The sequence below is a fragment of the Necator americanus genome, chromosome X, assembly GCF_031761385.1.
Source record: "Necator americanus strain Aroian chromosome X, whole genome shotgun sequence".
Classification (NCBI taxonomy): Eukaryota; Metazoa; Nematoda; class Chromadorea; order Rhabditida; family Ancylostomatidae; genus Necator; species Necator americanus.
In genome coordinates this window covers 23,907,705-23,921,015 of record NC_087376.1, presented here as the reverse complement: position 1 = coordinate 23,921,015, position 13,311 = coordinate 23,907,705, and the positions used below count along the sequence as shown (strand labels likewise).

The window sequence follows — 13,311 nt, the reverse complement described above, 5'->3', positions numbered from 1 at the left end:
ATCAAATCTAAACACTTGAAGAATCTGCCGCTAACTCTTATAAAAACACTGGCTCTTGAATTGTTTTCTGTCGAAATGCAAGGTTCCTAAGCACTGAAAAACCAGAAAGACGGTGCTGTTGTACAGAAAGAAAGATCCACATAACTTTCGCGATTATCGCACAATCTGGTTATTGTGTGTCTTCTACATGCTCTTCATAAGAGTAATCCTAAGAGGCAAGAATCTTAGGGATTGAACGAACATATACGAAGGACACCCCTGCAAGTAAGCAGGTTTTAAAAAAGGGCTCAGAACGATGGATCAGAAACACATCGCTTCAAAGCTCAAATAACTATCGCGAGAGTACAAGATGCCGCTGTATCCCCTCATCGATTTGAGGAAAGCATTCGAGTCACCAAAGACGGAAACGGCCAAGTTCTAGAAAATTAAGAATTTCCTACTACATGAATATAACCCTGAGTTATTTAACAACGTCACGACCAAAATTTTCCCATTGTTGAACAATGCCACAATCGACGTGAAGAGAGGGGTTCGACAAGGTAACACAATCTCACCCAAAATATTCTCTCTCGAAAACTCTTGAAAACGTAGAGCGAGGAGTGGAATGAGATAACATGGGAGTGAAGGCTGAAGTCCAACAGTTACACCAAGGGTCAAGCGTGTGATGGGATCTTCCCACCGGTGGTCGTAAAGGGAGGGGGTTGAAAGGAAAGGGAGTCGTAAGGCAGTGTGCGGTGGGCAGTACCGGATGAAGGATAGCGTGATAACCAGGACAAAACATTACGCAGGAATATATAATTATATACATCATAAAACATTGCAACAAATAATTTTAAATGATTGCATTAATCGCACAATATTGTATTTATTTTCAGGTGTAGGACAGCAATATGGAAGCTCCAACATTTCGTTTTAAAAATATACAACGTGTGGACAATGTAACAATGGGAGCGCTCAGGTACGACACCCCAATGAAGCAAATTTTTGCAAAAGAAATAGAAACGTCAAATTTGTTTTAGAAGATGAAAAGTTCAATTATAAGTAGTCTTCATCAGTTTAAAAGAGGATTTAATGAGATTTAATTGCCAAAATCTCAGATTCTGTTCACACTGTTTTTTTTTATCTCCTACTCGCCTTGAAATTTAGATGGGACAAAGATGGGAAAAACGGCTTTTTAGTGCTAAAAAATGGGAGTAATCAAACTCTTCTTCTTTTAGAAGTGGTTTCAAGTTTCTACCTCTTTTGCAGAAACTCAGAGTCAGCGGAGTGTCGAAGTGCATCGTCCCAATTCACACTGTCGGAACAAAATGTTGATTTTTTTTTTGGTTTTTCCATCGTTTGTCTGGTAATTTGACCTATACACCTGACTCTTTTCTTTTCTTTGTCGTAATATGTGCTTTATTCAGTATTTAAAATATTCAATAGATTTCGAAATAAAAATGAAAATATTTCAGTAGGAATAATTCAACAACATTTCAGCAAATTTGCTTCATCTATCACTTGGTGTTTCTTCGCTTCTGTCAGATACCGAATTTCACATTTACCATTTCTTCCTCGGCTAATTTTTTTTTACTTCATTTCCTCGAAACACACCAAATCTCCCACATTTTGGATTGGCAGCAACCGAATGCTGTCGCAGCAGAAGGAGAAGAAGAAGAAGAAGAGCGACGTATTCGAAAGTGTGGTGTGTCTTGTCATCACACTTGACCCTGATTATAACATATTAGTCTCGTGATAGCTTCAAGCATCAATCGGATGCTGGTCGATTTGGATGAAACGTGCAAAAAAAATTGTCTTCAGGTGATCCTGTAAAAGACAATGTTCATGGAAAACGGATGAGTTTCTGATCCCCTCTCACGCACAGTAAATAAAAGAATAAAGTTTCTGGCGTTGCGTTTATCAATCCGCTTAGAGTGCGCCCCCACGTTCACTTCAATTCAAAATCGTTTGAGGTTAACGAACGTGTAACTGGCCTATACAATGACTTGCGGTGGCCAGCCGAAGTGTCAAGTCAGTGTTTTTACCCTCCCAGACAAGTCTGGTACCAATTTACCGACTCCGGAGGGATGAAAGGTTTGGTGAACACTAGGGCAGACTCGAACCTTCACGCATAATGGAGAGATCATATCGCTCTAGCTATGCATATCTAGGCCGGGAAATTAACATATTGAACGACTCGATCCCTCGAGCTAAGCAGGAGGAAACGAGCGGTTTGGAGAACGCATAGGAGCATCGAAGATGTAGTGAAGAGGACCAAGAACATCCGGCTTCGTGCTCTCCTATTCAATATCACCGTTGTTCCTATTTTGACCTACTCTTCGAAAACCTGGCCGCTTCGCAAGCAGGAATCAACATCATAAAGTGCTCAGTTCAAAGGGTTACGCTAGGAGTATCCCGCTTAACGAATGTGAAGGAGGAGATTCGAACCTGAGTTCTAGAACAACAATAAAAGATCAGAGACGCTACCACATATGTCAAGAAAAGTAAAATTTGGTGGGTCGGACACACTGCAACGACACTCGTTGGATCTAATATCTCAACGACAGCCTTTGGATCTGGACAACCTTTGCGCGCTCGGGACAAATGGAAGTATTGCTGGTGGTCTCTTGAGCAAATCGAACAACGGGAGCAGAGGTGATACAGGTGATACAGGTGACGTTGAACTCAGTTCTTTTCCTCTCCGAAAAAAAACCCCTAATATTAATAATTTTATGCCTACGCGGACAGAAGTCCCTCTGTAGTCTAAGTATAGAGAAAGGCTAATGTGTCTTGACAAGGAAGAACCAGTTGCAAATTTGATGCCGACATGTATACACCGCCACTTTTTTTTAAACTTTCGTATCATAGAGTTAATACAGCGTGTGACCGACAGAAACGTTCCTTGGATGAATGTGAGCCTACAAACAAGACACAAACAGCCTACCCGTGTTTTCTGCTGTGGAAATGATCAGGTTCAAACAACTCTGCTCAGCTTCTTGAGTCTTTCTGTTTCTTCCAACAATTTGAGAGTTTGGAGCAACTCAAACTCAAGAGAACCAAAAATTCTCGTACGCGTACGCGTTTCTTCTGTAAGAAAAAGAGGATTTAGGCGTCTAGAGCCTGTTCTGAACCTTTAAAAAAGGAACAAAAATGTCCAGAGACTTGTCGCATGGGGCACTCACTGTAGGCGAGCCAGCTATTTCACTTGTTTTCTGCAAATCTGTCAGCAGGCGGAACGAGGAATTCTACACTAACCATAAAAATGAAGCCAAGCATAGTTAGGAGATCAGAATTACTTTTGAACTCACAGTAAGCTTGCCTTTCCTCTGCCTTCCTTCTCTTCCTGTAACGAAACTTCTTGGATCTCCGTAGTTGCGTGCTTAGTAGATGCGGAACTGAAAGCAAACGGGAAACGGCTGCTTTCTCTGTTCTTTGCAATTTTCTGAAACTTTGAATAAACAAAAAGCTAAGATACTTTTGGAGGACTGTAACGTTTCTATAAATGTGGGAGCCAGTGAAAACAAGTCAACAGAAAATTAATCAGAGAAAAAAGAGGTTGTTTCTTATGAAGATGAGGCACACTTCACAAGTACCAGGGTGAAAGCGCTAAACTCCCACCACAAATCCAGGAATTTGAAACACTCAGATTGTAGTGCGGTCAAACCGAAGTGCGTCATGAAGCACGGTGTAGCTGCATAAACGATTGCGCTCGAAGCAGTGTGGTGGAGCGTAGCATAGCAACATCGAGTGAGGACCCCTACTACCAACGTTCATTGTTGCAGATCGCGATTGTCCCACCTCGATTCCACCTGCTATCTCCACTGCACCGCTTCGAGCGCTCCGCTTACGCAACTGCACTGCGGTTCATGTCGTCTTGACTCTACCATGCATGGCTTTGTACGAAATCTGCGGAACCACATCCTGCAAAATGACCTTCGCTATCTCCCAAAGCTCATATTTTGTGTTAGAGTTATAGAATCTTTTGCAAACCTATTAGCAACTTCACTGAATGCAGCCTTCGCTGGAGTTCCAATTTTTGGTGATGGCGCGTAAGTTTTTTGTCGGGCTTCGCAAATGTCGTTTGGTATAATGTTTCTGAGTGTTCTTGATGTGCGCGTGAGTTGTGATGGCTCACGATAATTTGGGATTTTATACCCAAGAAAGAAAACGGTGGTTCAGTGGTAATGTTTATCAAGAAGAAGCAATGAAACTGAGAGCACAGAATAAATTACTGGCCTGCTCCGGCTAGTACAAAAGCAACATATTACAGATTATGAATTGTCGTGTTCCGAGATCGGAACACTTCGGCAACACAACAAAAAAGCAGGTCTATACATCACGCAAGAAAACGTGACGTATTTGCCTGGAGTTTTTAAACTTTTCTCTTATCCCGGAAAAGGTTGCATCTAGAATTGCCTCTGAGTTGACGAGTGGAGGTAGAGCTTGCAGTTATGTAGGTTGAGACGAGTAGAAAATCCTTGCAGGCCGCGGATGTTGAACAAAGGCGTGTTATGCGGTAAACCACAATACACGCAATTGATCTCGCAGTATTTCGTATCACGACTAATGTCTTTGAAGTGCGATGCAGTTCCTACATGCGCAGGCCCAAAGCAGATTCAGTAGAAGAATTGTTATTGAAACAACAGTTTTTAGCACAGTAAAGATGATTTTGATCAATAGTACAACGATGATGGGACCCAGCATATAGTTCCCAATTGTTATTGCCAACGTAGCTAGCGTTTTAAGAGCCAACTCCCAGTGTTCTTTAAGAAATTTTAAGAGTGGTTGAAGATCAGGTAGATCAATTTTTTCAAAGTACTCGCCTGCGCTTTCCTTTTCTATTTTCTTCGGAATAAACCTGACTTTGCTTACTTCTGGGATGGTATACAAGTGTTCTACGTAGATCAAATGTGATCTCATGCCCATTGCAAGACGTATGACACATCAGACTGTTACCAACTCCAGATATACTACATTAGTCTTGTTCGGTAGTCCGCATTCGATACAGAACACTTGAAATTCGTACTGGACTGTTGACCAAGCATTAATGCGAGTTATGCACGAGGCTTTAACTTCCATCAAGGCAAATCGTGGACACTCCGTCATACGTACACCTCGGACGTTCTATGAACATGGAAAACGGCTTGAAGGAGGAACTGAATAGAAGAATGAGAGCAGCATGGGCAGCATTCGCAGCCGTCAGGGAGGATAGGGACCAACTGTCGGACCAAGATCTTCGTGCCCATCTGTTCGACTCGACAGTCCTTCCATCGCTCTGTTACGCAGCGGAGACATGGGCAGACACCGCGGCCACGTCTAGGAAGCTACTTACTACCCACAGAGCCCTTGAGAGATGTCTCCTGAAGTTTAACCGGCGCACACAACACCTTGCCGGTCTTCGTAGCTCCGACTTAAGAGGAATGTCCCGTCTTCGCGACCCACCGGAATATGTATCGAAAGCAAAACATAGATGGGCCGGTCAATCATGAGAAGAATCGACGATAGATGGACTAAAAGAACGCCAGAGTGGATCCCAAGAGACGCTAAACGCCCCCGAGGGAGACCGCCAACGAGATGGAGTGACGTGTTCGCTGCATGGATACGGCTCAAGGACCTCGTCAACGTCACTCACGAAGCTTGAGAACATCTTGGATGACAATGGCGAGGGAACGAAACGAGTGGAAGAGATGCTGGGGCCCGCACGTCTAGTGAAGACGGGCCATCTAAGTATCTAAGTAAGTATCTAAGTGGTACCTCAAACTTGGGTAATTAAACCATAAAGAAATACTAACATAACGACATAACATAAAAATGCGAACAAAAAAACAACAAATAAAAAAAATGTTGGGAAAAGAACGAAAGGATGGGCCCTTCTCCCTAATACTGACAAGTTAACGGAATATGTTTCCTGAATGTAAAGAGAATTTAAAGGACGCTGCGTCCTTTAAAATCTTTAAAAGACGTCATGAAAAGTTCAAAGTTAACTGAGCGTTGTAAGGTCGCGGAGGTTCCGCGGTAATAGTAACCTCTACCTCTATTTCGGAGTTTCGATTATTTATTCTACGGTGTGCTCCGAACGGGTGGAGAGTTTAGATTTTGCGAGTCCACCTAGATGCTCCATTATCCGAACACGCAGTGGGCGTGCCGTTCCCCCTGTATAATCGTAATACGATACACTACTCCATGACGCATGTATACGCACCAGCTGACACTTGAGGTTTGCTGATGGTATTTCCACAACCCCCACGTCGTTTTGAAGACCCGCTTTTCGCAGACACCTCCGTACTGCTGTGCTCATATCATCAGACATGTAAGGTAAGTGGAACGGAATCTTTTCTGGGCCATCCACTGGGTTGATCTTCCATCTTCGAGCAGGTGGTCGTGCCTGTCGAACAACACAGTCTCCAGCTGGGTACCCATTGGATATCACCATTTTATGGCGCAGATTTACTGATCATTTTTTTTCCTGGCTACTCGATGAAACTCTTGCCGCCTCCCACGTTACCTATTACGGATTTTTTTTTCGTTTTGCTGGCATGTTTTTACTACTGCGTTTTCGATACCACTTAGTCTTCTATATCCCATTCCACAAATAAATATACACATTCAAGAAAGCCAACCATTTGTCTAGCGGCTTCTCCCTTGTGAACTTAATGTGCAGGCGCTGCTGCTTGAGAAGACTTAAGCACGTGTCTAATTCTGCAGGTTGGTTGAGCAGATGACGCAATAATCATCTATGTAACGACAATATAGCAATCCTCTGCGGCGTATTATAGGTTTTTCGACATTGGACATGAAAACTATGGCAAGAGTGGCCGGCAACCTTTGTCCCATAGCTACGCCTCTTAGTTGTCCCCACCATCGAAAAATAGAGGAGTTCAGGTACTAACTTATCGGTGTCATGATTTGCCTAATAGTCAGTCCGTACATGTTCAACGAAGCCTGGTTCTGTGTGACCAGTCGTTGAACAGCCTGCATCGCGACATCCTTAGAAACGTTCGTATAGAGTGACGTATCGTCAAAGAACTCTATTACACACATGGACATATTTGAGCAGCTGCTTTAGGATTATGTTGGGTAGCCAGAAAATTCTCTGTGGGGCCTCCCATACACTTATGATAAGTGTTACTGCAAAGTCACCTGGATTATTCGAAGCGATGCCATTTTCCAGAGAGTTTGTGGGCTCTTATTAATGCATAGCACTGGGCATGCAGGTAAGCCATTTTTGAGACGCGTAATCAGGTTTTTAGGTAGCCCTACTGTTCCTGCTGTTTCAATCCATACCCTATTCAGACTTCAATATTGCTTTCTAAATTCGTTGGCGGAGGATGGAAGATATGCAGTTTCATCCTCAAGATGTTGCCTTGTTATCGCTATCTCTAATTCTCGTGACAAAAAAAAACAAATTCCCCTCCCTTATCACTAACGGAGACCTTAATCTTCCCATCTTTTTTTTCAAAATCTCGCTCCAAAACAGAATATACTGGTGTTGCAAACACTTGAAACTTGTCTTCCGTGAAGTTGGGGTCCGGTGGGCTATGCAACGTACGTGGGAAAAGTATGGGAGAGGGAATGAGTTTCTTGTCTTCGCTCTTCTTCTTTTGGTCTCAGTCGCAACCTATCATGAACCATTTGGAGGCCCCCCCACGACCTTACGCGATACCTCCAGACTTATTGATTGCATAGGCGCAAAAATAGGGCTGAGATCCAAAACTGCAAGCGCATCAGCTGAAATGAGTACATCGCCAATCACAGAAACACGAAAAGGACTTCGTGCACTGTTGCTGTCAGCAATAGACGGCTTAGCATTTTCTTGCTGCTCTAATCTATGTTTGATGACGTCGGTGTCGCGTTGGTGGCTCAACCCGTGCAAAATGATATGTCATCGTATTTGCAAGGCGGTAAAGGAGTCCACATCACCTGTACGAAAAGAAAAATCTTCAAAAAGGAGAAAAAGTCCGTAGACAAAGGAAACGTACCAGTGGCATTTACATCCTATTTGAAGTGTCAAAATTTCTGCAAACAAAGCTCATGTTACATTTCAATTAACACAAGCCACAGAACATGCAAGTGGTCCGATTTAGCAATGGATGTATCAATGTTTCTATAGCGACGGTCTGGGACCAATCCATGACAAAAGTGCTTTTGTTTTACTCTAATGTAAAAGAATTTAAAGAGCTCACTTTGCATCCGATAGTGACGAGTTTCATATTCTTACTCGAAAATGAAACTTCGATGCTGTTAGTAAGCAAAAATAGACATCTATAGGCGCAATTAGGGATAAAATTAGTAAAAAATAGGCTCAACGTGTTTCCGAATTTCCGATTTCGAATAGGACCCGTCTCACCTCAGCGTTCTGGCACTGCCACTCTGACGCCAGCACGCTTATCTGACAACACAAAACGGTCTCTCTCTCTGTTCTGGCCTCGGCGCACCACCTACCACATCTGACGTCGTAGACAAACAGTTTTATTTGAGCTGAGAAGAAAACTACTAGTCAGCGTTTCTGATAGCACGTGTAATCTCAAACCTGCATCGAAGTTTCATTTTCGAGTAAGAATATGAAACTCGTCACTATCGGATGCAAAGTGAGCTCTTTAAATTCTTTTACATTAGAGTAAAACAAAAGCACTTTTGTCATGGATTGGTCCCAGACCGTCGCTATAGAAACATTGATACATCCATTGCTAAATCGGACCACTTGCATGTTCTGTGGCTTGTGTTAATTGAAATGTAACATGAGCTTTGTTTGCAGAAATTTTGACACTTCAAATAGGATGTAAATGCCACTGGTACGTTTCCTTTGTCTACGGACTTTTTCTCCTTTTTGAAGATTTTTCTTTTCGTACAGGTGATGTGGACTCCTTTACCGCCTTGCAAATACGATGACATATCATTTTGCACGGGTTGAGCCACCAACGCGACACCGACGTCATCAAACATAGATTAGAGCAGCAAGAAAATGCTAAGCCGTCTATTGCTGACAGCAACAGTGCACGAAGTCCTTTTCGTGTTTCTGTGATTGGCGATGTACTCATTTCAGCTGATGCGCTTGCAGTTTTGGATCTCAGCCCTATTTTTGCGCCTATGCAATCAATAAGTCTGGAGGTATCGCGTAAGGTCGTGGGGGGCCTCCAAATGGTTCATGATAGGTTGCGACTGAGACCAAAAGAAGAAGAGCGAAGACAAGAAACTCATTCCCTCTCCCATACTTTTCCCACGTACGTTGCATAGCCCACCGGACCCCAACTTCACGGAAGACAAGTTTCAAGTGTTTGCAACACCAGTATATTCTGTTTTGGAGCGAGATTTTGAAAAAAAAGATGGGAAGATTAAGGTCTCCGTTAGTGATAAGGGAGGGGAATTTGTTTTTTTTTGTCACGAGAATTAGAGATAGCGATAACAAGGCAACATCTTGAGGATGAAACTGCATATCTTCCATCCTCCGCCAACGAATTTAGAAAGCAATATTGAAGTCTGAATAGGGTATGGATTGAAACAGCAGGAACAGTAGGGCTACCTAAAAACCTGATTACGCGTCTCAAAAATGGCTTACCTGCATGCCCAGTGCTATGCATTAATAAGAGCCCACAAACTCTCTGGAAAATGGCATCGCTTCGAATAATCCAGGTGACTTTGCAGTAACACTTATCATAAGTGTATGGGAGGCCCCACAGAGAATTTTCTGGCTACCCAACATAATCCTAAAGCAGCTGCTCAAATATGTCCATGTGTGTAATAGAGTTCTTTGACGATACGTCACTCTATACGAACGTTTCTAAGGATGTCGCGATGCAGGCTGTTCAACGACTGGTCACACAGAACCAGGCTTCGTTGAACATGTACGGACTGACTATTAGGCAAATCATGACACCGATAAGTTAGTACCTGAACTCCTCTATTTTTCGATGGTGGGGACAACTAAGAGGCGTAGCTATGGGACAAAGGTTGCCGGCCACTCTTGCCATAGTTTTCATGTCCAATGTCGAAAAACCTATAATACGCCGCAGAGGATTGCTATATTGTCGTTACATAGATGATTATTGCGTCATCTGCTCAACCAACCTGCAGAATTAGACACGTGCTTAAGTCTTCTCAAGCAGCAGCGCCTGCACATTAAGTTCACAAGGGAGAAGCCGCTAGACAAATGGTTGGCTTTCTTGAATGTGTATATTTATTTGTGGAATGGGATATAGAAGACTAAGTGGTATCGAAAACGCAGTAGTAAAAACATGCCAGCAAAACGAAAAAAAAATCCGTAATAGGTAACGTGGGAGGCGGCAAGAGTTTCATCGAGTAGCCAGGAAAAAAAATGATCAGTAAATCTGCGCCATAAAATGGTGATATCCAATGGGTACCCAGCTGGAGACTGTGTTGTTCGACAGGCACGACCACCTGCTCGAAGATGGAAGATCAACCCAGTGGATGGCCCAGAAAAGATTCCGTTCCACTTACCTTACATGTCTGATGATATGAGCACAGCAGTACGGAGGTGTCTGCGAAAAGCGGGTCTTCAAAACGACGTGGGGGTTGTGGAAATACCATCAGCAAACCTCAAGTGTCAGCTGGTGCGTATACATGCGTCATGGAGTAGTGTATCGTATTACGATTATACAGGGGGAACGGCACGCCCACTGCGTGTTCGGATAATGGAGCATCTAGGTGGACTCGCAAAATCTAAACTCTCCACCCGTTCGGAGCACACCGTAGAATAAATAATCGAAACTCCGAAATAGAGGTAGAGGTTACTATTACCGCGGAACCTCCGCGACCTTACAACGCTCAGTTAACTTTGAACTTTTCATGACGTCTTTTAAAGATTTTAAAGGACGCAGCGTCCTTTAAATTCTCTTTACATTCAGGAAACATATTCCGTTAACTTGTCAGTATTAGGGAGAAGGGCCCATCCTTTCGTTCTTTTCCCAACATTTTTTTTATTTGTTGTTTTTTTGTTCGCATTTTTATGTTATGTCGTTATGTTAGTATTTCTTTATGGTTTAATTACCCAAGTTTGAGGTACCACTTAGATACTTACTTAGATACTTAGATGGCCCGTCTTCACTAGACGTGCGGGCCCCAGCATCTCTTCCACTCGTTTCGTTCCCTCGCCATTGTCATCCAAGATGTTCTCAAGCTTCGTGAGTGACGTTGACGAGGTCCTTGAGCCGTATCCATGCAGCGAACACGTCACTCCATCTCGTTGGCGGTCTCCCTCGGGGGCGTTTAGCGTCTCTTGGGATCCACTCTGGCGTTCTTTTAGTCCATCTATCGTCGATTCTTCTCATGATTGACCGGCCCATCTATGTTTTGCTTTCGATACATATTCCGGTGGGTCGCGAAGACGGGACATTCCTCTTAAGTCGGAGCTACGAAGACCGGCAAGGTGTTGTGTGCGCCGGTTAAACTTCAGGAGACATCTCTCAAGGGCTCTGTGGGTAGTAAGTAGCTTCCTAGACGTGGCCGCGGTGTCTGCCCATGTCTCCGCTGCGTAACAGAGCGATGGAAGGACTGTCGAGTCGAACAGATGGGCACGAAGATCTTGGTCCGACAGTTGGTCCCTATCCTCCCTGACGGCTGCGAATGCTGCCCATGCTGCTCTCATTCTTCTATTCAGTTCCTCCTTCAGGTCGTTTTCCATGTTCATAGAACGTCCGAGGTGTACGTATGACGGAGTGTCCACGATTTGAGAGCCTTCAAGTTGTACTCCTCCGTCCTCGTAGTGGGCGTTCTTCATGAACTGTCTCTTCTTTCTGTTTATTCGTCCTATTCTCTTCCCTGTTTCGTTCAATTGGTTGAGCATCGTTTCTCCTTCATTGGTACTGCTCGAAAAGAGAACGATGTCGTCCGCGAAACGAAGGTTCGAAAGAAATCTTCCATCAACACGTATGCCCCTTTCTTCCTAGGATAGTAATTTCATTATCCATTGCAATGCGGTCGTGAACAGCTTCGGCGATATAGTATCGCCTTGTCGTACCCCCTTTCCAATGGGTATGGTGAGAGGGCGGTGGAAAAACTGTATCCTAGTCGTGCATCGTTCGTAGCAATTGGCTAATATCCTCACATACGACGCGTCCACACCTTGATCGGCCTTGCTGACAGTACTGCATTCTTTTCTAGGCTGTCAAAGGCTTTCTCATAATCGACGAAGGTTAGAACAAGGGGCAGGCGGTATTCCCCGCAAATTTCTATGACCCTCGACACGGTCTGGATGTGGTCCAAGCAACTGAACGCCTAGCGGAATCCAGCTTGTTCTTGAGGCTGGGCTTCATCCAGCGTCGTAGATATGCGTGTAAGGATGATCTTGGTGAATACTTTCTATAACACGCTCAGCAAGCATAGCGGACGGTAGTTCCGAAGGTCCTCTCGGTCACCTTTCTTATGGATAAGAACGGTTCGCGAGGTCTTCCACTGGTCTGGGATCCTTTCTTTCTGAAGATAGGATGTCATGTGCGCTGCTAAGATTACATGAAGCGGATGGCCACCAGTCCAAAGAAAGTCTGCTGATACAAAATCAGGTCCGGGGGCTGTGCCAGGTTTCATGCTCTTGATAGCGACTCGTACTTCCGAAGGGAGAATCTGTGGTGGAGCTTCGCCAGTGGAGATGGTTGGGCTTGACACAGGAGTTGATGAACGGAAAAGGTTCGAGTAGAACCTCTCCGTAATGATTTCCATCTCACGACGAGAAGACGTGCGAGTCCCGTCTTCGCTCAGCAAGGTTGCTAGCGGAATATTATATTCGTGGAGATCGTTGCGGGACTTCTTTAGACTCGTTCTTCTTTGTGCTGCTTCTAAAATCTTCTTCTGCCTGTACTTCAAAAGATCCTTCTGCAATGCTTTTCTGCAGCTAGTGTTTGCTACTAACCGCTCAATGTGCGCTGTATTCGGATCAAGCCTCAAAGCCCTTCTTCTTTCCAACAATTTCTTGGTGATCTTCGAAATTCGATCTAAGTTTGTCGTGCGCGGCTTCGAGACACGTTCAGCGCAGGCTCGTAATCCTCTGAGCAGCATCTCGTAGTCCACGTTTGGGTCCTCCTCGATGTGCCAGTCACCTTGGGACAAGGAGCAATCGTCGTAGACGACTTCTTTTCTCCTTCGTTGCCGATAGCAGATGTTCTTTTCCATCGTGTGGCTAAGTCGTATTTCCGCACGAAGGAGAAGGTGATCAGAACCGCTACAAAAGGATGGTGTTACTGAGACGTCAAGTAGACACCACCTCCGGTTGGTGAGCATGTGGTCGATCTCCGCGCGAGTCGCGCCATTGAGCGATTCCCATGTCCACCGACGATGATTTTTTTCATGAAAAGAGAGTTCCCATGAAAGAGGCGAGCGGCG

At 44.2% G+C, this 13,311-nt stretch overlaps 5 protein-coding genes across 7 annotated transcripts; 2 read left to right on the top strand and 3 right to left on the bottom strand.

Annotated features, from left to right (window-relative positions):
• Positions 1-5,105: 5,105 nt before the first annotated feature.
• On the top strand, positions 5,106-5,468 carry RB195_025165 (uncharacterized protein; the record flags this gene model as incomplete). The annotated part of the gene is made up of 1 exon (XM_064213196.1): positions 5,106-5,468. The coding sequence occupies one exon, from the start codon at positions 5,106-5,108 to the stop codon at positions 5,466-5,468; it is 363 nt and encodes a 120-aa protein (XP_064069077.1).
• A 566-nt stretch (positions 5,469-6,034) lies between these two features.
• Positions 6,035-6,412, bottom strand: RB195_025164 (uncharacterized protein; the record flags this gene model as incomplete). Its single annotated transcript, XM_064213195.1, has 1 exon — positions 6,035-6,412. One exon carries the CDS (start codon positions 6,410-6,412, stop codon positions 6,035-6,037), a length of 378 nt encoding a protein of 125 aa, XP_064069076.1.
• Positions 6,413-10,316: 3,904 nt separating this feature from the next.
• RB195_025163 (uncharacterized protein) lies at positions 10,317-10,694 on the top strand (the record flags this gene model as incomplete). The annotated part of the gene is made up of 1 exon (XM_064213194.1): positions 10,317-10,694. The coding sequence occupies one exon, from the start codon at positions 10,317-10,319 to the stop codon at positions 10,692-10,694; it is 378 nt and encodes a 125-aa protein (XP_064069075.1).
• A 566-nt stretch (positions 10,695-11,260) lies between these two features.
• Positions 11,261-11,779, bottom strand: RB195_025162 (uncharacterized protein; the record flags this gene model as incomplete). 2 transcript variants are annotated; one of them, XM_064213193.1, is made up of 1 exon in its annotated part: positions 11,261-11,779. In XM_064213193.1, one exon carries the CDS (start codon positions 11,777-11,779, stop codon positions 11,261-11,263), a length of 519 nt encoding a protein of 172 aa, XP_064069073.1. The 2 variants fall into 2 exon arrangements, with proteins under 2 accessions (XP_064069073.1, XP_064069074.1); XM_064213192.1 differs by having other exon boundaries at positions 11,261-11,713.
• A 515-nt stretch (positions 11,780-12,294) lies between these two features.
• Positions 12,295-13,209, bottom strand: RB195_025161 (uncharacterized protein; the record flags this gene model as incomplete). Of its 2 annotated transcripts, none has more annotated exons than XM_064213190.1 (1): positions 12,295-13,209. In XM_064213190.1, the coding sequence occupies one exon, from the start codon at positions 13,207-13,209 to the stop codon at positions 12,295-12,297; it is 915 nt and encodes a 304-aa protein (XP_064069071.1). The 2 variants fall into 2 exon arrangements, with proteins under 2 accessions (XP_064069071.1, XP_064069072.1); XM_064213191.1 differs by having other exon boundaries at positions 12,295-13,101.
• Positions 13,210-13,311: the final 102 nt, after the last annotated feature.